Raw genomic sequence first — 25,994 nt, 5'->3', positions numbered from 1 at the left:
ATATCCCTTCCATACACACTATGTAACCCCCCCATACACACACACACACACACACACACACATGCAAACATCAGTGCCAACACTGACACATTTTACACATGCATACTGTCAGTGTGGCTCATTAGCACATTATTACAGAAGATCTAAGACTCTACATCATGTGTACACACACAAACACATGTATGTTACACACACACACATATACACACACACTCGCTAACACTAGCACTGTAGCTAAGGGGTGGCAGCAGCCCTGGGAGGTTGGAAGAGTGTGTTTGTGAGCAGGTGGTTGGTGGTTTGAATCCCTGAATGGCTGAGAAACTGTGTGTGAGGGCAGTGAATGAGACGCGCTTTCCCTTCTGTCAGCAGCTGCCGTCACAGTGCCGTTTAGCAAGGCAGCTCCAGCCGGGGTCGCACTGGGCAGCTCCCACGTTCTGAATGTGTCAAACTGTGTGAAAGTGAAGCATGGCGTTGCTGGGAAACGGGCATGCTCATTCAATTTTCCCTGGATAAATAAGGGTTATAACAGCAGGGAAATAATGCACGCCTAGAGTGACACTTTTAAACATGCCTACAAACAATCTAGCCAATTAGCACTTCATTACAAGAGGATGGGTGTCATACGAACACACTGACGCACACAGAAACACACACACACACACACTCCCAGATGAATGCAAGGGAACATTCATAACAAAACAAATTAGCATTATGTGGTGGAAGACGTCCAAGCAACCGAGCCTTGCAGAGTTATACAAGCTGTACTGTATAGACAAACTATTCCTGCGTTCAGGCTCCTTCTCAGCTGCTGAAAGTTAAAGCTGCAATAAGCGTCATTTTCTGACCACTAGAGGGCGACAGAAACCACAACACATTTGTAAATAAAGCACAGCAAAGCTACTAGACTACGGAGGCCTACTAAGGACAAACCTAGCAAAACACAGTGCATAAAGGCTAACAGCTAAGCTAAACGTACCTGCTGCGAAGTGCTGGTGCTGGAAACCGGTTACCAGTCTCACTCTGACAGATCTTTCTCCCGCTGATGGTTATATGTCCCAAGTTTCCTAGTTTAACAAGTTTACTCGCTCGCTTCATCCATTCCGCCATTAGGAGAATTTTTTTCAGGAATGGGAGGGGGAGAGCGCCGCTTTTAAACAGCGAGGGAGGAGCCAAGCTAGTTTAAAAAAAAATGAAAAGCTGCTGAATGGAGCGGGAGGAGCTTCGTTCAGGAGCGGAATTTGACAACAAGCTTTAGAAAAGAGGAGAAAACAGCAACACAGCTGCTGCTGTGTGGATATTAGTTTATATCATTATGTCTCAATGAAATCTCCACATAGCACACGTTAGGTTCAGGATTGGTTATAAGGTCTGATATCGTTTGTTGCAGGTTTCAAGAGAGTGTTTCATCCATGCATTACTCTATTAGGGATGTCAGGGGATGAGGTGAAAAATAGGTATAGGTTGCCTAGTCATGTAATTCTGCCAGTCTAACAGATGGGACTAACCTGATATTCAGACTGAATGGCCTTTTTTCCCCCCAAACCAATCTCTAGTGACCCCTCTGACGTTCCTTCAGTCACACTGACGCTGCAGCCAGTTAGCCTCTACATCCATGGTTAGCCAGACATTTACCAACTGACCCAAGAATGTCAGTCAATTTTGACAAAAATAAAATTTTTGGAAAGACAATCCGTTGGTTAAGCAGGAGGTGATTTTAACAAATCTATTTGATTTTAACAAAAACCGCTGCACGAACGGTTCAAACTTTATTCCCGCCCACGAAGGCGCCGATTGGCTCGATTGTTTCTCCGAGCGAGAACGAGCCGTTGACGAGGGAAACACCAGACTCTCTGAATCGCTCAACAACATCTGAAGAGTGGACGGGACGCGATTCAGGAGTCTGGAACCAGGCTAAGACGGGACAGACAGCCGCAGCCTTCTCAAGCTAACAGAGGCGCTGTCCTTTCAGCACCACAACCATAGACTGCTGCAGGGTTATTAGATGAAATCACACACACACACACACACACACTTTTCTATGTACTTTTTTGCCTATTCCACAAGCACTTATAATTCAGTTTGGGCAAACTTGTGTCTTCTTTTCCTCACTTTCCTGATGCCATTTCCTGAAAGTGTCCAGGCGCCTCTGGTATTCTAGTTGTCAAACTGCAGCTGAACTGCGGCCGGCCTCATTTGTGTGACAGCTGATTGTAAATCACTCGCTGAACTGGAAATAGTTGCGCCGGCTATTTTTTTCCGCGCACTAGTGATGTGGACGTGTGTAAATATAGGTGAGAGCGTTTTGGAGTAGAGACTAGGACTAAAGACAAGACAGTTTACTGTGTCACAGGAACCAAATCCACCTTATCACTCTATTCACTTTTACTGAGAACGTTACTGAATGGATCTGGATCCACACATCACAACACTCTTTTTCAGGTATTTCTCTTATTCTAGCCTGGTTGTTAGGACAACCGATTCTCCACTAGACCTTCATAGTGGCACCAGATGCAACTGCAAGGCTTCTATAGTTGGTTGAAAAAGCACTATGTTACACACTAAACACTATGTTAGAATATAATGATTTGGTTCTACATTCAAGAGAGTAAACCACACTTTTCACATCCGTTTGTAACATGTATTTGACCATCAATTCAGCACAAACTGTGTGTTTGTGATTAAACATGTGTGTGTGTATCCGTGAGAGCATGTCTACGCCTGTATACTTACATGTATAAGTGTTAACTTATACGGTAACTTATAAGTGTTAATTTTTATCACTTCCAGGATCGACTACTGCGATGCTCTCCTCTCTGGTCTGCCCAAAAAGAAAATCGGTCAGTTACAATTAATACAAAACTCAGCTGCTGGTGTATTGACCAGGACCAGAAGGAGAGCACACATTACACCAGTTTTAAAGTCTCTGCATTGGCTGCCTGTTAAGTTTCAGAATTGATTTTAAGATCCTTTTACTGGTTTTTAAAGCTCTTAATGGCCTTGCACCCAGCTATTTATCAGACATTCTCTTAGCCTACGAACCAACCAGAACCCTCAGGTCTTCCGGCACTGGCCTGTCAATCACTCCGAAAGTCAAAACAAAAACCCACGGTGAGGCAGCTTTTAGTTTCTATGGTCCTCGCCTCTGGAACCGCCTCCCAGAAGACCTGAGGGCTGCTGAGGGTGTTGACGTTTTTAAAAGCAAACTCAAGACCAACCTTTTTAGTCTAGCTTTTACATCTTAATCAGAACATTTTAGGTTTTAATTATTTTTATCTTTTATTTATTTATTTAGTTATGTTTTTACCCATATCTTGTTATTTTCTTGTTTTATTTGTTTTAATCTTGTCTCTGGGGTTTCCTTAGTTTTATTGTGTGCTACCAAGTTCTCATCTGTGAAGTTTCCTTAGTTTTATTGTGTCTTATCAAGTTGATTGATTGATTAACATACCAGTTTACATGTGTGTTCATATGTGAAAGTGTATGTATCTGTGTGTGTGTGTGTGTGTGTGTGTGTGTGTGTGTGGCCAGCCATCAGCCTATATAACAGTGCTGTAAGTGGACCATCAAGCATTTATCTCAGCAAGCAGCAGAGTCCATTATTCAACCATGTGTCACATCTGCGGAATGGGGGTCAAGCTCCGCTGTGTGTGTGTGTGTGTGTGTGTGTGTGTGTGTATGTGTGCGTGTTAACACCGCCAAATTATCTGTGAGTAAGTGCAAGGTTAGTGCCTGCCAGCATGGGAGCACTCAGGACTCGCTAATGTGTGTGTGTGTGTGTTCGTATATGTAATGGACTGAGACTTTCGGTATCCAAGCGGAGACACACACACACACACACACACACACACACACACAAACACACACACACACATTCCAGCTTCAGACCACTTGGCCTTGTAAGAGCCTGCCATCTGCAATGGATCCAGCCTGAATCCATTCCCGGGGCTGACATCAATTACTAATCGCCTCCATTCACCTGTCATAGACAAAGCCCCTGAGGGTGCAGTATATTGCCTGGAATGAGGATGTGTCCTTTTGCTGTCTCAATGCGGAGGTTCATCATTTATTTCCTGGGTTTCAGACGGGACGAGACATTCTCATATTTTCCTAATCGTCTTTCCTCACAGTTTCACACTTCTCCGAGCCGTTTTCTCCCTGAGGAGGAACGTCGGTCACATCCAATCACCCCATTATCCAATTGCTGTGCCTCTCATTTGCATACACCACCAACAATCCACCTCAGTTTATCCACCTTTCGCACCTCTTGCGGACATGAATGATTTGAAGGTTACATTCCTCCAGCGTGACAAGGTTAGCTACGGAAGAGGATGAGGGCCACGTGAAAAATTTATTTGAGTTCTGAGCTGAATCGCATAATTCTGATAATAAACTCAGAATTCTGGGTTTAGGGTTATAGGTCTAGGCAGCTGAAACTATTTGGTTAAGGTGAGGTAAGGTTTTGGTCATGGTTATATCGGAAAAACTTTGACTGAAAATGAAAACTTCACTCACAATAGAAAACTTTAAATTCAGTTTGTGCAGTTGGCAAATCACCTTAAAAGTGCAATCAATTCACTAAAATCTTTGTCTTAATTTTCACAAAAAATATACTGGTTTTATGCTCCCACATGTTCACTACATCTAGCGCTCTGTCTTGACAGCTGTGGGTGTATCCTTTCCATTCACAACAGAGATTTGATTGACAAGTTGACGGCCAATCACGCGCTGCAGGTGAGCCGTGGATGTAAACTGTAAACGGTGCTGAAGGTGTCGGACAGCTTGCAGCCACAACAGAGCGCTAGGAGGGTGGGGTGTGTTTACTGGGATCAGGAAAGGTGGGACAAAAAAATGCAACCGATGATATTTACCGTAAGAATTTCACCCAAGTCATTTAGTCTCATATTCAGTCTTACTAAGAGAAACATTCTGCAGTGAGGAGAGATAACTCCACTTGTTTCCAATGCAGCTTCACTTGTTTCAGGAATTTTCTACAAATGAGTCAGTATCTTCAAACGTCAGAATAAGGCAGATCACTGCACTGCTGTCAAGAAAATGACACTTGATTCTACTAAATTCTTGAAACAAGTTGATTTGCATTTGAAACAAGTGAAATTATCTAACATCATTGGCCTATTTTTTCACTTATTTTAAGGAAATTACAATTGTAGGACTCAATAATAGACTACATTTTTGCAGTGTGCATGAGACCCTGATTTTAATTTTTTAATCACACCAATTTACAGCTGAAATGCCTCATAACCAAGCAGAAAGTTGGAAAATTGTTTTTGCATGTTTTTCCATGGAATAAGCCTTTAAAGGTAAATGTATCCTGCATCCCCCCTCCCTCCCTCCCTCCATCCACACCTTTACTTTCCACTGCGCTATTTCAATCTCAAACTAGTTCCTGTATCTAGTCGTGTCTCCTCCTTCTATAAGGGGGGGGGGGGGGGGGGGGTATGTCTTTGTATTTGTATGCTAAGACATTATGCTCATTTCACAAAGTTTCATGAACCAAGGCTGCCTGACTCATACACTGTCACTTTCACCTCCCACTTTCCCTCCAAAGCCACATCACTATCACTTCCCAATTCCTATCCTGGTTAAATCAATGCCACCTGCACAGTCACATCACTATCACCTCCCCATTCTCTTCTTATAGTCACATCACTATCACCTCCCCATTCTCTTCTTATAGTCACATCACTATCACCTCCCCATTCTCTTCTTATAGTCACATCACTATCACCTCCCCATTATCTTATAGTCACATCACTATCGCCTCCCCATTCTCTTCTTATAGTCACATCACTATCACCTCTCCATTATCTTATAGTCACATCACTATCACCTCCCCATTCTCATCTTATAGTCATATCACTATCGCCTCCCCATTCTCTTCTTATAGTCACATCACTATCGCCTCCCCATTCTCTTCGTATAGTCACATCACTATCGCCTCCTCATTCTCTTCTTATAGTCACATCACTATCACCTCCCCATTCTCTTCTTATAGTCACATCACTATCACCTCCCCATTATCTTATAGTCACATTGCTATCGCCTCCTCATTCTCTTCTTATAGTCACATCACTATCACCTCCCCATTATCTTATAGTAACATCGCTATCACCTCCCCATTCTCTTCTTATAGTCACATCACTATCACCTCCCCATTATCTTATAGTCACATCACTATCGCCTCCTCATTCTCTTCTTATAGTCACATCACTATCACCTCCCCATTCTCATCTTATAGTCACATCACTATCACCTCCCCATTCTCATCTTATAGTCACATCACTATCACCTCCCCATTCTCATCTTATAGTCACATCACTATCGCCTCCTCATTCTCTTCTTATAGTCACATCACTATCACCTCCCCATTCTCTTCTTATAGTCACATCACTATCACCTCCCCATTCTCTTCTTCTCCCCATTCTAATCTTATAGTCACATCACTATCGCCTCCCCATTCTCTTCTTATAGTCACATCACTATCACCTCCCAATTCTCTTCTTATAGTCACATCACTATCACCTCCCCATTATCTTATAGTCACATCACTATCACCTCCCTATTCTCATCTTATAGTCACATCACTATCGCCTCCCCATTCTCTTCTTATAGTCACATCACTATCACCTCCCAATTCTCTTCTTATAGTGACATCACTATCACCTCCCCATTATCTTATAGTCACATCACTATCACCTCCCTATTCTCATCTTATAGTCACATCACTATCGCCTCCCCATTCTCTTCTTATAGTCACATCACTATCACCTCCCAATTCTCTTCTTATAGTGACATCACTATCACCTCCCCATTATCTTATAGTCACATCACTATCACCTCCCTATTCTCATCTTATAGTCACATCACTATCGCCTCCCCATTCTCTTCTTATAGTCACATCACTATCACCTCCCAATTCTCTTCTTATAGTCACATCACTATCACCTCCCCATTCTCTTCTTATAGTCACATCACTATCGCCTCCCCATTCTCTTCTTATAGTCACATCACTATCGCCTCCCCATTCTCTTCTTATAGTCACATCACTATCACCTCCCAATTCTCTTCTTATAGTCACATCACTATCACCTCCCCATTCTCTTCTTATAGTCACATCACTATCGCCTCCCCATTCTCTTCTTATAGTCACATCACTATCGCCTCCCAATTCTCTTCTTATAGTCACATCACTATCGCCTCCCCATTCTCTTCTTATAGTCACATCACTATCACCTCCCAATTCTCTTCTTATAGTCACATCACTATCGCCTCCCCATTCTCTTCTTATAGTCACATCACTATCGCCTCCTCATTCTCTTCTTATAGTCACATCACTATCACCTCCCCATTCTCTTCGTATAGTCACATCACTATCGCCTCCCCATTCTCTTCTTATAGTCACATCACTATCGCCTCCCCATTCTCTTCTTATAGTCACATCACTATCGCCTCCCCATTCTCTTATTATAGTCACATCACTATCACCTCCCCATTCTCTTCTTATAGTCACATCACTATCGCCTCCCAATTCTCTTCTTATAGTCACATCACTATCGCCTCCCCATTCTCTTCTTATAGTCACATCACTATCACCTCCCAATTCTCTTCTTATAGTCACATCACTATCACCTCCCCATTCTCTTCTTATAGTCACATCACTATCACCTCCCCATTCTCTTCTTATAGTCACATCACTATCACCTCCCCATTATCTTATAGTCACATCACTATCACCTCCCAATTCTCTTCTTATAGTCACATCACTATCACCTCCCCATTCTCTTCTTATAGTCACATCACTATCACCTCCCCATTCTCTTCTTATAGTCACATCACTATCACCTCCCCATTATCTTATAGTCACATCACTATCACCTCCCAATTCTCTTCTTATAGTCACATCACTATCACCTCCCAATTCTCTTCTTATAGTCACATCACTATCGCCTCCCCATTCTCTTCTTATAGTCACATCACTATCGCCTCCCCATTCTCTTCTTATAGTCACATCACTATCACCTCCCCATTCTCTTCTTATAGTCACATCACTATCACCTCCCCATTCTCTTCTTATAGTCACATCACTATCACCTCCCCATTCTCTTCTTATAGTCACATCACTATCGCCTCCCCATTCTCTTATTATAGTCACATCACTATCGCCTCCCCATTCTCTTCTTATAGTCACATCACTATCACCTCCCCATTCTCTTCTTATAGTGACATCACTATCGCCTCCCCATTCTCTTCTTATAGTCACATCACTATCACCTCCCCATTCTCTTCTTATAGTCACATCACTATCGCATCCCATTCTCCTCTAGTAAACTCATCCAATGGGGAGCGGTGAGTGAGCGCTGACTTCACCAAAGATGTTGCACAAATGCTCCAGTTCACCACCCATCATCTTCTTCTCACGCTTCTTCCAGTCTTTAACTAGGAAATAACTCGTGATTTGCACTAAAACCAAGTACAGCTGTTTGGGACTGTACTTCCTCCTTTGTATAAAGTGTATAAATAAATCCCTCCATCATTCCTTAGCTTTTACTTCTCCTTCTAGCACTTATTTAGCTTACAAGACCATTATAGTGACACAGTAATTGTCATGTGAACTATAACCTTGAATCTTGTACTCCTTAATATCAGTTGCTTCTAAGGTTGTTGATCTGGGAATTTAAGCTTATTCTTCTATTATAATTAATATGAGTTGCTCCGGATGAGAGTCAGATAAATGTCTATTATTTGTAATAAAAAGCTCAATCTGTAATCCAAAATTAAACAAAGTGAAAGTTTCACCACCTTTATACACTAAGATCTCTGCATGTTCAGTATTGGTGCTGAGACTGAGCTATGGTTGGTCTTATTTGGTGGTTTGATTGTTTTGAGACTTATAATCACCTTTTGGATTGAAGCCGGGTTTGGACAGAAATATATTTAACTTTAAACAAAAATCCCAAAATGCAACAGTGAGTAATAATTGATTTGAGAGAACATTTTGGGAGGAGAACTGGGATTTACCTGCCAACCAGTTAAATAATTGTGACATGTACATTTAATTTATATGTCAAATAAAATCATTTGAATTTGGTGAATTAAGTCTTAACAGAAATGAATGTTAAAGTGTCTGTGTGTTGTATCCAACTTACATACTTGTAATTGATATGCTAAAATTATAGATTGGAGTTTTATTAGAGATAACGGCTCCAAAGCTCCAGGTACCATCAAGGGAACAGAGTGGATTTTCTCGGAGCCAGGAACAGCGTAGGTGGAGATATTTGTGAAGCATCACATTTGGATCGGCGGGATAATACCACACATCTCCGTCTTAATCTCTCTCCTCTATTTTGATAGTCGAAGGCAAACAGATGGTTTCTAACCTACAAAGTTATGCTAATTGTTCGGGCTTTTTCTAATATTGGAGGTGGTTTATGACTTTTCTATTTTCTGAAAATCTCACCGTGATCGTTTGCTTTGGGATGAGATGTAAATCCGTCACGCCAAACCGCTCACAAGAAAGCAAAGGAATCTGGAACACTTTATACTTTTTTGTTTCTCTCTCTGAGTATATCTGTCTTTCAGGCCTATTTTTAAGTGTGAAATGATTGCAGGTGCACATATCCCTGCAAGTAATATCATTACTGACAATGCATAAAAGACAAAGGACTGGGAAAATCGATTAGAGAGCACAGGACAGACATTCCAACACATCTCACCAGAGAGAGGCGATGAGAGCTGAAACAATTTTTATCAAAACCTTTGATGCAATGAAAGTCAATTACAACGACTCCTCGGAGGTGATGGATTCATGGTTTTGGTTTTCAGCGTGCATGTGTCATAAAAAAATAACAAAAAAGTAGAATACAGATGACGTGCGCAATAATGGCGTCAGAGCACAGATGGCTTGAAAAAATAAATGATCAAATAAACTGGGGAGGGTTTGCCAAAAGCATCTTACTTGGTAAAAATGAGCTAAAACTATACAGATGTAGCCATTGTTAAAGTCCCACTTAAAGCTGTGGATTAGCTCAACTACTGCTGCACTTGTGATCAATCCCCAAGATGAACTGTTTGGAAATATGAGGGTCTTCTGTCTTTTCAGCTGTCAGAAGTTACAATGCTCTGGTAATATTATATTTGTTTATATTGTCTGCAGTATTAATGCAGGACAGATGCAGGATAAATGCACAAATGAGGACTTCTACAATGGCTAACACTGTATCTAGTCTGGACTCTTACACGAAAAGGAAAATCCAGCTTTGAACCATTTTGTGACCCAGATCTGACTGATTACATATTAGATCTGTGCCACAGAGATTTAAAAGTCAGGTATTTCATGTTCATGTCATATTCACACTCTTAAACAAAGGATGTGTCATTCCCAAACACACACACATTGTGTGGCTCTTTTAAACAAAATGTGTGACTTCAGCAGTTAGCATGTACATCATGTAGTATGCATGCTAGTAGCACATAATTGAACCAAGCTGTGTTGAAAGGCAACACAAGACGTGTGCAGTGCCACACTGAAATTGAAGAGTTTTGTTCCAAAGTGATATATCCATTTTTAAAGAAGTTCAGAAAAATAACTTGCTACTTGAATACATCTAGATCACTTTTGATGCCTGGATCCTCTATATTTTATAAATGTTGAATGATGAACTTCAGGTAACAATTCCTTTTTAAAGATGGATAAATAGTTTTGGAAATGAACTCTTCAGTCACAGAAGTAAACACATCCGTCTTAAGAGTGCAGCCTCAGCCTCAGTCATAAGATGCATTTGGAAAACCCAGTGGAGGCCAGAGTGGCGAGGTGTGAGTCACTGTGAGTAACGGAGTGGATGCGTTGATGTCTAGAAGTAAACATACAATACCCCACGCTCAGAGTTCTCCATGTGTGTATCTCTCTATCGGAGCAAGGGCAAGGCAGGTACGGGACGGGACGGGACGGGACAGGAAGGGGCGGAGCCAAAGACAGGAAACAGGAAGATAGAGAGAGACATAAAAGGGCGTGAGACTCGAGGCAGAGAGGTTGCGGTGAGAAACCAAGCCTGATACACCTATCTCTCTTTCATCTCTTTTTTTCTTTTTCCATTTCTTTCCATTCGCTCCTGTCTCTGTTCTACATCTGAACAAACCAAAGCCAAATGGTGAGCGGACACAGACAGGTTGCAGCTTTCTTTTCTTTTCCAGCACTCCAGTTGTTTTGTGTCTGTGATAAAACCGCTGCAGGATCTTCAAACTGAGGCTGAATTCATCCATATTACTTTTAACCCTTTGTGGCACAGATTCAGTCTCATATCTGATACTGACAATGGCTTGAATGCTTTGTACTCTCTCAAAAGCAGCTGTTTTTGCATATTTATGACCTGTTCACAGCCTTTTTTTATAACAGAAATCCTTCAACATGAATTCTGAACTGTTGCACTTGGCGGTAAGCAGCAATTTGTGTCTAAAGAACAGTGAACAAGAATGAGCAGGGATAGTCTAAACAGATTGAATTTGATTTTTATCAGTTTAGACAGGCATGAAAAGACCCGATCTGTCCCATATGGGTTGAAATCCAGACTTTCTTTTTCTTTCCTGTGTAAATCTCCGCAGCGTGCTGGTTCGTGGGCTTCAGCAGGAGCGCTGTAAGGGATTTCTCAAGATATAAGGATTTATTAAGCTGACAAGTTTAAAAACACGGTGACTATAAACTGTAGAAATCCCAGAGTTTCACGAGCGGCGTGGACAAGCTCTCAGAAAACAAGGAACACAGAGTCAGAAAACGGTCGGTTGTGCCTCTATCAGTCGACAGCGGAGTAAAGACAGACTCCCACCGGACAAAGGAAAATCAATATCTGCGCCTACGTGTCTTTGAATTTGGAGACATCCCGTCATCTCTGACATCCGTGACACTCTATTGTGCCAGCTGTCAAACTATCAGCGCTTCCCAAATTTCCTTGTTTGTTGAAGTCAGTGGTGGAAAAGACTTTGGAGAGCAAACCAGTGAATTTCATTTTAACAATTACTGCTACAAAAGCCAGCAGAATGTGGAGGGTGTCTCCAGCTGTGATGAGTGTCTCCAATTATATATATATTTTTTATGTTTTGTGTTCAGCGAAGTGACACATGCACTTTTATCGCCCGTTCAGCCGGAGACACACAGTGACGGGATTCAAAGCAACTTGCAGGACAGCGCGGCGCTTCCTTGGCGGATTTGCATTTCTCTTTGAGCCAACGGGAATAACATAAATCATTTTCAGGGTGAACTTTGAGGAAAAAGGCAACAGGAGGTTTACAGTAAAGAAGTTTTCAGAGGATGGTTTCTTGCGTATTGTTGCTGCTGTTGTGATCATGTGAAGAGCCGGCAGAGGAGGAGTGGTTGGTAAGCTGGAATGGATCAGCCTGAGTGGACAAAACAATGGATGTACGATTTGAAAGGCGGCGAGAGTTTGTGTGAAAGCGTGTTTGTGCATGTGTGTGCATACATGAAACAAACTGAAAAAAAATGCCTCGCTCTTACAGAGAAACCCTTCAGCTGCAGCTCGTACTGTACTGAATGTAGAACTACTGTAGCTCATACCATGCAAAAAAAAAAAACACTAATACAAAAGCTTTTATGGGTTTTTTTTTACCCAGGGAAGAGTTGCTCAGTATGCATGCTCTTTTTCAACAACAATCTGCTTCATATTCATACAGTTACAACCATTCATGACTGGGAGCTGCCCAGTCCAGTAGTGGCTAGTGACTGGGAGAACTGCCTTGCTCAGGAGCGCCTCAAGCTGTTCAGTGATGGCAGAGAGTGTGTTGTTCCCGTCTCCCGCCTGAATCTCACAGCTGGGGCTCAAATCATATCATATATCAACATCGTTAATGGGCTATACTTGCAGATTATGATAGCGCAGGATAAGGTGCTAATATACGGAAGCCGAGAACGGATTTTGTTTAATGCCATTATCTCGAGATCACGAGTTAATTATCTCGTGATCTCGAGAAAACGAGCTTTGTTATCTCGAGATAACGAGATAATCAACCCGTTATCACAGGAAACAAAATGTTGTTTCCTCTTATTACTTATAATGTTTATCAGAGATCGGGAGTGCCATGCCAGCATGCATAGATGGCGTCTTGACAACTGTAGCAACTGATTTAAGCTGAAAATGTCAGATCAAGGAGTATTATTATTGATCAACGCATCAGACTGTACTTCAATCAAGGTCTAACACAGGCAGAAATTGCATTGTGTCTTTCTGTTAGAGATAACATTCAGATCAGTCCTCGTCATTTAAGGAGAAGACTAGCAGTTATGAATCCTCCCCGACAGTCATGACAGTGATCTTGAAGGCTGAAATCAGGTGTGATCAAATGAACCAGACACTCATTTTCGAGTTCTCCATAATCATCCCGTGATCTCGAGAAAACAAAAGTTGTTTTCTCGTGATAAATTATCTCGTTATCTCGAGAAATCGGCCTTTTGTTTTCTCAAGATAACGAGATAAATTAACCCGTTATCTCGAGAAAACAAGCTTTGCTATCTCAAGATAACGAAATAATTAACTTGTGATCTCGAGATAACGGCATTAAAAAAATAAAAGCACGGCCGTTCTCGGCTTCCGTACTAATAAGTGGTTTGTAATGACTAATAATGAACCAATACACTACTAATATCATGTAAATAAGCAACTTATTCATAGTTATTATGTGTTCCCTAATCTAAAGTGTTATTATAACTATTTACCCCTCAGGTCTGACAATTTTTAAGCTCCGATCATGTTGGGTAAAGACTTACAGACCCAAGCGAGGTCTAGTAACATGTAATGAAGCAGGAATGTTGTGAAATGATCCTTATCACTGGGAATCTGAAAATAATTGTTACTAAGGACATCAAGGATATTTAAGGAGATGTGAGAGAAATACTTTGGTGACTGTTTGGCCGAGAGCAGCGCCTGCATTTTCAGCCCATCTCTGTCCACAGACCCATCTGTGTGTGTGTGTGTGTGTGTGTGTGTGTGTGTGTGTGTGTGTGTGAATCCATCATTACTCTGCCTATGCTACCAGTGTCAATATTGGTTTCAAGTGCCTAAGGAGGAGAATCAGACCCTCAGTAAACATATATACACACACACACACACACACACACTCTCTCTCTCTCTCGCTCTCTCTCTCTCACACACACACACACACACACACACACACACACCAGTCTACACGTGTGCCAGTGAAGATAAGGCAAACGGGCCTACAGCTGGTGATCTGGCACGAACTGTGACAACACACATATTGTATATCCACTATTCAACAAACACACACTCACATACACACACACACACACATGCACACACACACACACAAACACACACACGTAAATGTAGTAGCACATTCACACATGTAGACAAACCAGTCACACCCAGGCAGAGAGACAGACACATCCACAATGCAGACACACACAAGGGAACACACACACACACACACACACACATACACACACACACACACACACACACACTCCTGTGCATTTACTCCACTTTCGGGAGCCGACCCGTCTGTCACATGACAAACTACCTGTGTGCATATTTGCCTGTGTGTGTTTATGTGCACACCTTTGCCTGTGTGCATGTGTGTGTTTACATGCACTTCTCATGTGTGTATATGTGCACATCTTAACCTGTATGTGTGTGTATCTGTTTATGTGCACATTAATGCTTATGTCCATGTGTGTGTGTGTGTGTGTGCTCAATTTTGCCTGTGTGCTTATGTGCACAACTACGACTGCGTATGTGTGTTTTCATACACACATTTGCCTGTGTGTGTGTGTGTGTGTGTGAATCTTTGTGTGCATCTGAATGTGCACATCTTTGTCTGTGTGTGTGTGTGTGTCTTTGTGTGTCTGTTTGTATACCACACTTGCCTTTACGTGTGTGTGCCTCTTTGTCTGTGTGTGTGTGTGTGTGTGTGTGTGTGTGTGTGTGTGTTGAAGGGAACCATCTCCAGTAGGGACTAATCCTTTGTCTAGCAGCATCAGTAGCCTGCAGCAGGTCTGTTACTATTCAGATAACACCTCAGCCTGCGTCTACTGTGTTTACTACCTTCTTATCGCAGGGCATCGCACCTCAGAGGGGGCGGAGCTTCTGCACCTCTGCATTAACCTCAAGTATGTACAACTGACCAATCAGATCACTTCCCTTTTGACGGACAACTGCCAGCAGCCACTCAGGGTTGGAGTTATTTCACGTTCAGTTATTATTTCTTTGAAAACTGGACAGAGCCTTTTCACAGTTTTAAGAGTTCAGCTTGCTTGTGATGGAAAGAAAAGATCAACTGCCTGAATTTATACTGAACTGACAGCAAAGTGACTCCAACCTCAGCGCTCGCTCACTCATTCCCTCGTTCCTTCCTTTCTTTCACTCATTCACTCACTTCATCTCTTTATTTCATTTGATTTCATTCTTTTGCTGCATTCATGTCACATCAGAGAAAGCAGAAGAACAGGATGACACCTCACTGCTACAGCTGCTGCAGATTTTGCTCACTTTTCGCAAGTAGAATCGATTGTATGAGTATGAATACAACTGATAATTGTGATTTTTATTACCTTGGACTGCTGACATTAGTGGATTCCCTGCTATGTTTGCCACCAAAGTTTCTTCAACATACTTCCACAGTTTGTAAAACCAAGTGGAAGATATCAGAGCCTGCCCACGTTTTACTTGTAATACCACTAGGAGGCTTTTTTTTCCCAGTCAGTCGATCATATTTACATGAAAACCCGACATGACGTGAACGCAGCATTTCATTTCATCCATTCGTTTCCTTTCACCCAGTCAGCAGCAGGTACAAGTCACCTCTCCAGACAGAACGCATGCATAAATCAACAGTCAAACAGATATCTCCATCACTGACCAGCTGCCCGAGTCTCGCCTGTCAGGGCCCATTAAATAAACAGCGGTGCACCAGGGGAGCGTCTGTATTAATAATTCAGCCATTTCCTCACAAAGCCGTCTTTAAGGCCAGGATCTGACACGATGAGGTAATGTGAAGGGGCAGTTCTGCCAAGAGTCACCACCAGCTTAGCGTTTCATTAGATCTGCGGTTCATTTGTGGCTATCCATAACATGTGTGTCTCTCATCTTGGTTTCTTACCTACTTATTGATTTATTTGTTGCATCCTTCACCTGTTTAACCGATTTATTTAGATTTTTACCAGGCTGTCCCATCTGGATTACTAGTCTCTTTTTTCAAGGGATGCCTGGACATGAAAGCAGTATATGTAAGCATAAATAAAGTGAAACTCAAAAGCTTGGAGCAGAGTCAGAATTTTCTGCTTAAGTGCTCGACTGAGGAGAATAAGGGGTGAATAAAGTTTAAATAACATGTTTTTTCATCAGTTTGCCAGCTCAAATTAGGGATGAAAGAGACAGATTTGAGTCGGCACCTTTACTTGACTAGACTGCTTCTCCGGCATCATACAAAAAAATCCGCCGGTGTTTAGGGAGCTTCAGGGGTATTAATTATTTATTCACTCTCCTTTCAGCCTTTTTGTGAAAAGTGTATCTTCCAGCGCTGGTAGTTTGAGCCCTGAGGGCCACCTGGTAGTGCCGAACCTGAGAAACATCGAATCCCCATTAAGACTTCAGCCGTGTCCAGTGTTATTCACTTTTACATTACATTATCAGTAACACTCCCTGGCCTTCCCGGAAAAATAAAGTCCATTTGCCAAGGCCTTTGGAACATGTGTAACGCCGGTCTGAAAGATTAATCAGACAGTTGAGTGTGCAAGTTTTGCCCTGGAATAATTTATGGGCACTGAAAGGCATGTAAAACACTTTGGATTTGAAAAAAAAAACACTGTTTTCTGCCACCCGGACCACTAGCTAAAGTATGTGGGATGAAATATAGATGATGCTAGCAAACGGTCTATGATATGGGAGACCCTCGTCTGTCTGGATCTATTTGTCTGCTCTCCTTTTATCACTTCCTTTTCTCTCTTCTTTGGCTTTGTTTACACATTGCTTTTTATTTCAAAACTGCCAGCGGCTTTACATCAAAACAAATGCAGAGCGGCTTTTTTGGCAGAGTGGAGCGCTTCCAGAAGTTGAAAAATTTTACTTAATTTTAATATCTACTGCAACACTGACCATAAAAGGCAATGTGGATTATACTGGATGTATGTTGAGAATATCTGGTTGTTGCACAACACTGTATTCTCTACCAGAAGTGCTAACTGGTTAGCGGGCTAGCAGCTGGTAAGCTAACGTTAGATAACGTTATTGTGATCCGCCTCACAAAAAGCGCTTTTTCCACAAAAAAACAACACTAAGTGTGAACGCAGCCTTTCTATCTTCTTTCTATCTTCACTATCTCTTCACTATCTCATCTTATTCTTTCTCTGCAACTTTTTGTCTTCTCCTTCTGGATTTCTACCTAACCCGTCTTCCTTCTTCCTCAACAAGTCTTCCTTCTTTGTTTTTCCTCTCTTTGCTGTCTCTCTCTCTCTCCTGTGGATTTGATACTCTCTCTCTCTTATCTTTCTTTCTCCTCTTTCTCACTCAGTCCTCTCTTTGTATTTCTTTTCTCTCTCTCTCTCTATCTTCCTTCGAGATATCCTTTGTGGCTTTGTTCTCTCTTTACTTCAACAACATACTGTGTTACCGCTTTCTTCTTTTCTCCCTCGCCCACTGCATCTCTTTTCTTCTCTCTCTCTTTCTCCGACATCCTCTAAAGCGGTGTTTGCCCTCTCTTTGGCCTCTTCATGTATATCATGTCCGCTTAGCCTGATTAGCATCTCATTAGCATAGCCATTTGACCCCGCTGTCCTCTCAGGTTAACCAATGCTGCCTCGTTTTCCTTCTTCCTTTCTTATTTTTTTCGTACTTCATATATTTTCTTCCTCTCCTCTCCTCTCTTTTCGGCGTCTCTTTCTGCCTCTGTTCACCTGCACCTCTCTCTAAGTCTCTGTCTATATCTGTCTCTTCACTCTTGGCATTTTTCCTCCTCTGTCTCTCTCTTCCTCTGATTGATTTTCTATTCCCTTGGTGTTTGTGATATTCTGCGTTAGCCTCGGTTAGCCTCTGATTAGCATCGCGGGCCGACCCCTTGCCCTCTCCGACTCCTCCGCCGACGTGAAACGGATGTAATGCCGTTTCCAGACGAGCGATAAGGTAGCAGTCAGGTTTCTCTTGTCCGTGTCCCTGTCCAGACTTTGGGTTTGTATGTTTTGTGTGTGTTTGTGGCCGTAAAAAAAATCAATCCACCTGGTGCTTCCACACATTTTAAACACTGCAAAAACTGACACACTTGTTATTTTAGCTTGTATCCAAACTTATCAAGCTTATTTTAGTGAAATCATCTTACTGCACTGGCAGATAATTTCACCAGTTTTAACAAATTTGACTTTTTTTTTTCCACGATAATGTAACTTGTTTCAGGTCATTTACTTGGTAAAAGTGAAATTGTCTTGGAGAAAATGTATTGTTTCAAGATTTTCTTCATTGTTTTATGATGATTTCTTGAAAGAAGTTATTTTGGCATGTATCGAGTGAAATTTATTGAAACCAGCAAGACTACCTGCCAGTGCAGTGAGATAATTTGACTAAAAATATGTCTGGAAACAAGTTAAAATCACTGGACAACTTGTCATTTTTTGCAGTGAACCCTGCTACTGTGTGTTTGTACACCAACATGTGGCGGTGACGGTGTGGTCAGCTTCACCAAAGTGTGTCCACGTGTTTTCTTATGTGTGTGTGCAATTCTATATACAGCATTCAGTAGCTTTGTATACCAAGTCTTTGGAGCCTCGTTCAGTAGTACATACAGAAATACATAATATCATCTTTAGCAGACACTAAGGGAATATTAATAGAGGATATATGTGGAGTAGAGGTATAGTGGATGACTCACCATCCAACACATTGTATGCCATGCTGCCTGAATGCACACAGTGATACAATGATCCGTGATGTGTGTAATCTGCTGTCTATTGTATGTCAGTTCATGCAGGACAAATCCCAGTACATTTATTGTACTGGAAGAGTATATTGACTGTTTGTTCACCCCACTTTTGTTGATCTTTACGTTTTTAATTGAACTGAAGGCTTGCATTTTTTCGGGGGACCCATGGAAAGCCTGAAGTATAGTTTAAATAAACCCAAAATAAGCCTTGTATTTTTCTGTAGTTTCTGAGTAGCTGAAGTCCTACTTTTTACTGCATGTTAGCTGAAGTAACGCTGCGTTTATGCTCCATCCTCATGAGGAATTATTCGGAAAAAAAAACCCTCACTCTTTTCAGCTGTCAGAAGTTGCAAGGAATGGTTTTGGTAACTATTTGTTGGAGAGACAGTATTGTTTTGTGATATAATATACTAATTTGCTGTAAAACATCCTATTGTCTGCAGTACTAACGAAGGATAGATGCATAAAGTGGGATTACAATAGCTTCTGATCCTGACTGTGCCATGACTGCTGCTGTAAGATGATGGAAATGAGTCCAATCTGAGGTGAGCAGGTGACACACACTTTCAAAATCTTAAAGTCCATCCAAGGACACACGGCACTGCACACTTCCCCCGTTCTCACAATGAAATCCTTCTTTCTACAGAATAACGGGCAGCAAAAGTCAATGTCACTTGCCTTTAAAAATACCGATACTACTGATTCTCCAAAAGGATTAAACCACAGTCAACATTCATGCATTCAGTATAAAAAACGGCCCTTGTGATTCTGAGTCTAGATCGTTATTTATTCTGATGCTTTGTGATAAAAAGCCTCAGGATTTAAAGCCTTTGGCGATCCTCATGCTTCTTGTTTCACCTCCCTGTGATTCCAGGTTTAGTTTTGTAGTGTATACTTGTCTTAAATTACTAAAATCACTAAGCGTACCACAGTGTGAATGTGTCAGTTTGCATTATGTATGTATGTATCGTGTTACTATGTCAACGCTGTTTCTTGCACCAGTGACACCAAAACAAACTCCTGCACTTTTATTGCACTTGGAAAATGAAGATAATCTAATTCTGATTTTCAATGTTTGTATTAAAACAATATGAGTTCAAGATTTGAAGCCATTTGTACCATAAGCAATGTTTTGTATGAGTCTTGAGTGCGGAGTGAGAAGCTGACAAAAATATGAAAACATTAATTAAACAAAAAAAAAAAAAAAAAAAAGACAAATCAAACCGTGAGTCCTAGCAAAACAAAATGGCATGAGCAGTATGCGACCGGGGTAGAGAGGGATGGGAGGATGGATGGAGAGACATAGAGAGAGAGAGAGAGAGAGAGAGAGTAAAGGAAAGAAGGGCAGGTGATGGTGGCAAGCCAGTGTGCATGTTAACAAAGACACAGAAAGCTGTGTGTGTTTCTGCTAGCTAAAGAAAAACAATTTATCCGGGTTTATGATATCTGTAGTCTGGGCAATCTCTATCATTATTTGTTGCCTAAGGGATAAAAGGATTAAGTACATCAGCGGAGTTAATGCAGAAATCTGTTTGAGACTATTTCCATTGCCCTAAAGAAATGAATATATGTATAAAAGTTTGTGGCTCTTTACAATCAAATGCTTATCTGGAACAAGTTTTGTTCATTGACTAAAACTAAAGCTGGGCAAATGAAAAACCTCTTAAAACCCAATTCAAACAAACGTCCTTAAACACCCACTGACATTCCCTTTATCTCAATGCATTTAATTCCTCCGGTGTGCCTGTGTTTGAAGGTGACTGTCTACCTCTACCTGCCTGTCTGCCTGTCTGTCTGCCTGTCTGCCTGTCTGCCTGTCTGTCTGCCTGTCTGTCTGTCTGTCTGTGTATTCAGATTTCTACCTGCATTTGATGCATAAGGACAGATCAAAGTGATGTTATGAAGTCTATCCATCAGGTCTATCCATCAGTCTGTCTGTCTATCGATCTATCTAGTCATCTGTTTTAAAGGTGCTGTATGTAACACTTTTAAACATCAATATATCATTGTCAGATTCATTGTGATACCTTGATATAATTACCGTAAACAAATGAAACCATGGCTGAAACGATTGGTCGCCTCTATCTCACTCCACTGGTATTTTTAGTGATAGTGTTTCTCCAAATGAAGACCACATTTCCCATAAACTCGTGGCTTTCGGTCACAAAAAGGATGTTGCTACTTACTCCTTACTTGGAATTTGTTTTCTCTTTGTCTTTACTGAATAAGATAAACATGTTGGGAAGTGATTTTTCCATCGGGAAATCAGTCATCCAGGTAGTAAGATATAAACAAAATCCTCTGGACTTCAGATGAAGAGTTGAAGACATTTCGCTGCTCAGTAGAGCTGATGAAGCCTCTTGGATGAGTGGCGAAAAAACATCTTCAGCTCTTCATTTGAAGTCTTTTTTACCTACTATTTTACCACCTGGATGACTGAAATGAATCTACACAGACGTAAAGCTTTCAGAGTGTCAGGTTTTCAGTTTCAGTTCAGTTTTTTGGGGGCATCTGAAAGCTTGTTTTGTGCCGTAAAGCGATCCACTGATCCGCTGATGGTCTGGTTTGTTTACGGTAATTGTACTTTTGCATCAAACATAACGTGACAGTGATGTATCGATGTTAACGTGTCACACGCAGCACCTGTGACCTGACTTCCTGTCCTGCCGCTGGCTGACCTACCTGCGTTTGAAGGTGAGGACGACGCCCAGCAGGATGATGATGAACATGAGGATCCCAGCGATCACTCCGGCCATCTTCACCGTGCTGTCCACCTGCTTCTCCGGCTCCATGGCATCCGAGTCCTGCGTGGACGCACCTACACACACACACACACACACACACACACACACACACACACACACACACACAGGTAGGCAGCCACATACAAACAAGCAGGCACATACAGTCACGCACACATGCATACACACATAAATTTAAACACACACACACACACACACACAGAGGAAAGATCATAAAGAGGAGGGAGAAGAGTTTACCCTTGGGTAGCCATCCCCGACAAACACACACGGCACACACACACACACACACACATTGTAGACACCGTCACTACAAGATACACACAAAACATCCATGTTAGACACTGAAGAAAACACAAAGACACACTCTGGAAACGTTTGATCCCAAGGTGAAGCTTTTCACTCTATGTGCATCCAGACACAAAGAGCAAACCACGACTCATTCATGTAAAAAAAAAAAAAACACACATCATGCAGGCAAATGGAAGCATCAGGGACGAGATCAAGAACACAAAAAACACGGCGCACTTCCACAGAATCAAATCAAATGAGTTCTGTTCAAAAATGCAATATATCCATTTTGGAAAAAGTGCCGCATTCAGTATCTCTAAAATATAGAGGATCCAGGCTTTAAAAGTGTCTTTTTGTCAACCAAGGACTTAACTTACCTGCCGTCATTTAAAAAGTTCAATCAATTCCTTTTTGTAGGAGCAGATGTCTTCTTTTTTTTTCTTTTTTTTTTTTCAAATGGTGGATATTGCATTCTGGAGCAAAACTCTGGAAATGAATTGGGAAATCCTTGACCCATACGTTCAAAAACAAAACTGAAAAAATCACATTGTGAAGCATACAGCAGTTAACCTGAGGTGAATGTACATGGAAACACAGCCAGGTAGAGGCCATGCACACGACATCAACACACACACACACACACACACACACACACACACATCCTCGATATCGAGCGAAAACCTTGTAGCTACAAAGAGTTAGCATTTCACAAAGTGAGGAAAAGCGTCATTCATTCACAGATTGTCGGCCTATGCATTTTTTAAATTCCACAACAGCGGAGTAAGGAGGTTTGTATACGCCCGAAAAGCAGTGAAACGTAATGAAAAAGAAAACATTTCCACTGCATTTCCAACGCTGCAAGGTTTTCTCGCGACACCTGACTCCATACCGGGCTACAAACATCCAGGAACACCCAAGGACAAACAATGCACGTCCACAAAAGACACACAAAGACATCGAGGTAGCGGCCGCGCTCTCGTAAATGAACAAAATGAACATCCGGAGTGGAGAGTAAAGCAGACTGGGTGGAGGTGCAGCGTGCGTGTTACAGGAGGAGATGCCGCACACACACACACACACACACACGAGTGCACCAACACCAGTGGAAGGTTGGTGGCAGCGATCAATCAAGGCAGTGATTCTCCAAAGCTTTAATGAGGGAATGCATAGAAAATGCAGGAGGGAAAGACAGAGCTTCCTCTTACTCTGAGTAGAAGGAGGAGGAGGAGGAGGAGGAGGAGGAGGAAGATGTGGAGGATGATGGGATATACGACCTGCTTGCTGTTTCTTTTCCCCTCTCTTTTCTTTTATGTAAATACTCACCTTTCTTTAAGCATTCCCCACTTTAGCACCTATGCTTTTTGTTTTGTATGTGGTTTTTCCAGTAACCTTTTGCTTTTGTTCCTTCATGTATTGGTCTGCACTATATTATTGGTTTTGATTGACTTTATTTTGGTTGCTTCACAATAGGACGGCCTCCCTTCACTGTTTTTCTTCTTAATATGTGGAATAAACTCAACTAAACTAAACTACTGTCCGCACTTCAACAAGACGTTGGGGTCTGATCAGGCAGAAGCTGAATTCAACCTAAAAACAGGCTGCTTTTCCCTAATATTTAAAAATGGTGGACTTACATTTACATTGCAGGCATTTAGTGAACTTCATTTCCTCAATACATTCTACGTTTTCTATATTAACAATTTATGCTTCATGATTTAGTCTTGTCCCGAGTGAGTTACAATGAGTGAGCAGCTAATGGACACATTGGCTGTTGTGGGAATCAGGTGAATGGGACAAAAAAAATCCTTTCATCGTATCACAATGAAACTTGATACGATGAATGAGGACACAAATACAAACACATTTTGTATTATTACTTTTATATATTTTGCTAATACCATATGGAAATTGGACAACATTTCCTTAAAAATACGCACATTTTTTTTTTTTTTTTTTTTTTGGTCAGTGGATTAAATCTGAGTGCAGACTCCTGTTTCAAACTGATAAATGAATAAATAGTTGATAATTTACAGAAGGATTTGTCAAAATTTACCGACCCTGAAGTGAAATACCGAAAGGCGTATGTACCTTTGTAGTCTTAAGGGTTTCATTGGAATACGGAGACGAGTTGTGAATAAGACGGATCAAGTTATGCGAGACGTTTTATTATGAAGCGACAGATCAAGGAGTTTATCTGCAGACTTTAGCGTCAGGTGTCAGCAGTACTGGAGGCGGAGAGGAAAGGTCACGTCTTCACTTTGAGGACTTCACTTTGTTTTAAACATCTCTGCTTTTCTTCCAAAGCCAGGTGTTTTGCTTGTTCACGGCCGCTTGTTGACTAGTCCGCGGTTATAATGGAGCGGAACGAGGCGGCGTCAACAAAACGCTGAAGTCGCTTCAAGTCACGGATAGAAACAAAGAGATAAGACGAGCGTGTGCTATTCCATTCTGTTCAGCTGATGAAGCCTCGAGTGGAGCGGCAAACCATCTTTTCATATTCTCTCATCAACAAACACCGACCCGACTCTCGTTATAAAACCTTGATGAGTGGTAACGAATAATACTCCGATTCTGCAGTTTGACGCTATGCCTCGCTCTTCTTCACCTCCTCTTCAGAAACAACACATGCCGATCCACACTCCATACTGTATTGTAAGAGCGAAGGAGGTTATAAAGTGAACGAAAGAGTGTGAGATGTGGGGTTTTGGAGAAAGACAGAGGAACAGATGTGTGTGTGTGTGTGGGGGGGGGGGGGGACTGAAAGAAAGGGAGGGAAAGAGATTGCGGAAGAGAGAGAGGACGAGAAAGAGAGACCAAAAGGAGAAGGAGAGATCGAAATTGCGAGAAAAAGAAGGAATTTGAGAGAAATGAAGAATGTGAGATTATGTGTGCAAGGAGAGAGAAAGAGACTGAGATGATGATCGAAGGGAGGATGAGAAAGAAAGAGAAAAGGGCAAGAGAGCGGTGCAGAAGGTGAAACGGGGGAAAGGGAGGAAGTCGGTGTAAAGCGAAATAAATGGAAAAAGCGAAAGAATTTGGATACAAAAATGTGAGATAATAATATAAAAGAAAGAGAAGAAAAGAAAAGGAAGGGAGAGATGAGAAACCCTCAGGTGGAAGACCCTGAGATCTTGCACATCAATATATCTTTTTATACTCTCGATTCATACCTCTATTCGACCTCATTCCTAAATGGCAACGACTCTGCCATGTTCATTAGGGACACCCGTTGCATAAAATCAAGCGCTCCTAACAAGTGGCGACGCTGCGTCTCACCACGTGACGAAATGTGCACATGCAGAGCGGGAAGAAACCGGCAGGAAGGAAAACAACTCCAGAGAGAGAGAGACGTGACAGAGAAGACACACAACACTTGTTCAAAGCTTGTGTTCTAAATAAGAGAAGTTGATTGTTTTTATGATAAGTGTTGGATTCATCAAGCATTTGATTTAAGCTATTTTGTCTGTTAAAAAACAAGCGTATCTATCTTTGACAGGCCGACAGCGCCTGTTTTGAACTCAATTCAATGCATTGTCATACGGTTATCAATTAAACGACCTAAATCCACTAATGTTACTTAAATACCACAAGGTAATGATGCTACCTACTGTTAACGTTTGTAGGGCAGCAGATTACAAGTTATCTACTGTTAGTGATCGGAGGGGGGGGGGGGGGGGGGTCAGGTTTTTTTCAACCCGCGACCGCCCGATCCGACACATGTATCCGCCCGACCCATTTTCATACACATAAAACAACGACCCGAAACCGATCCGCAACCCGGAAAAAAAAAGAAAGATTCAGGAGGCCAGGTAAATTTCCAAAGACTCATAATTAATGATGCACTATGCAGACAGTGTGCGCAGAATGTAATGTATGGATGGCAGGATAAACCAGCTGGAGATTGGGAGAAGTTTAATACCGTTAATTCAATTTAAATTTCATTGGAATTTAATCTGTACATTGTGTGTGTACTCTGTGTGAAGCCCATTTGACCCG

At 41.7% G+C, this 25,994-nt stretch overlaps 1 protein-coding gene across 9 annotated transcripts in view; it reads right to left on the bottom strand.

Moving 5' to 3' along the window:
• Positions 1-25,994, bottom strand: part of ptprt (protein tyrosine phosphatase receptor type T) — a 359,275-nt gene that overhangs the window by 120,687 nt on the left and 212,594 nt on the right. For 5 of the 9 annotated variants that reach the window (XM_078283910.1, XM_078283914.1, XM_078283912.1 and 2 more), the window contains one exon: positions 21,631-21,766. In XM_078283910.1, the coding sequence (XP_078140036.1) occupies positions 21,631-21,766 (136 nt within the window). Of the gene's footprint in view, positions 1-10,889; positions 10,923-21,630; positions 21,767-25,994 lie in introns of all 9 variants that reach the window. The other 4 variants (XM_078283906.1, XM_078283907.1, XM_078283908.1 and 1 more) reach the window with 1 other exon arrangement.

The sequence above is a fragment of the Centroberyx gerrardi genome, chromosome 5 (genome assembly GCF_048128805.1).
Source record: "Centroberyx gerrardi isolate f3 chromosome 5, fCenGer3.hap1.cur.20231027, whole genome shotgun sequence".
NCBI classification, from domain to species: Eukaryota; Metazoa; Chordata; class Actinopteri; order Beryciformes; family Berycidae; genus Centroberyx; species Centroberyx gerrardi.
The sequence above is the reverse complement of the archived record's forward strand: the minus strand, read 5'-3'. Positions and strand labels throughout refer to the sequence as shown.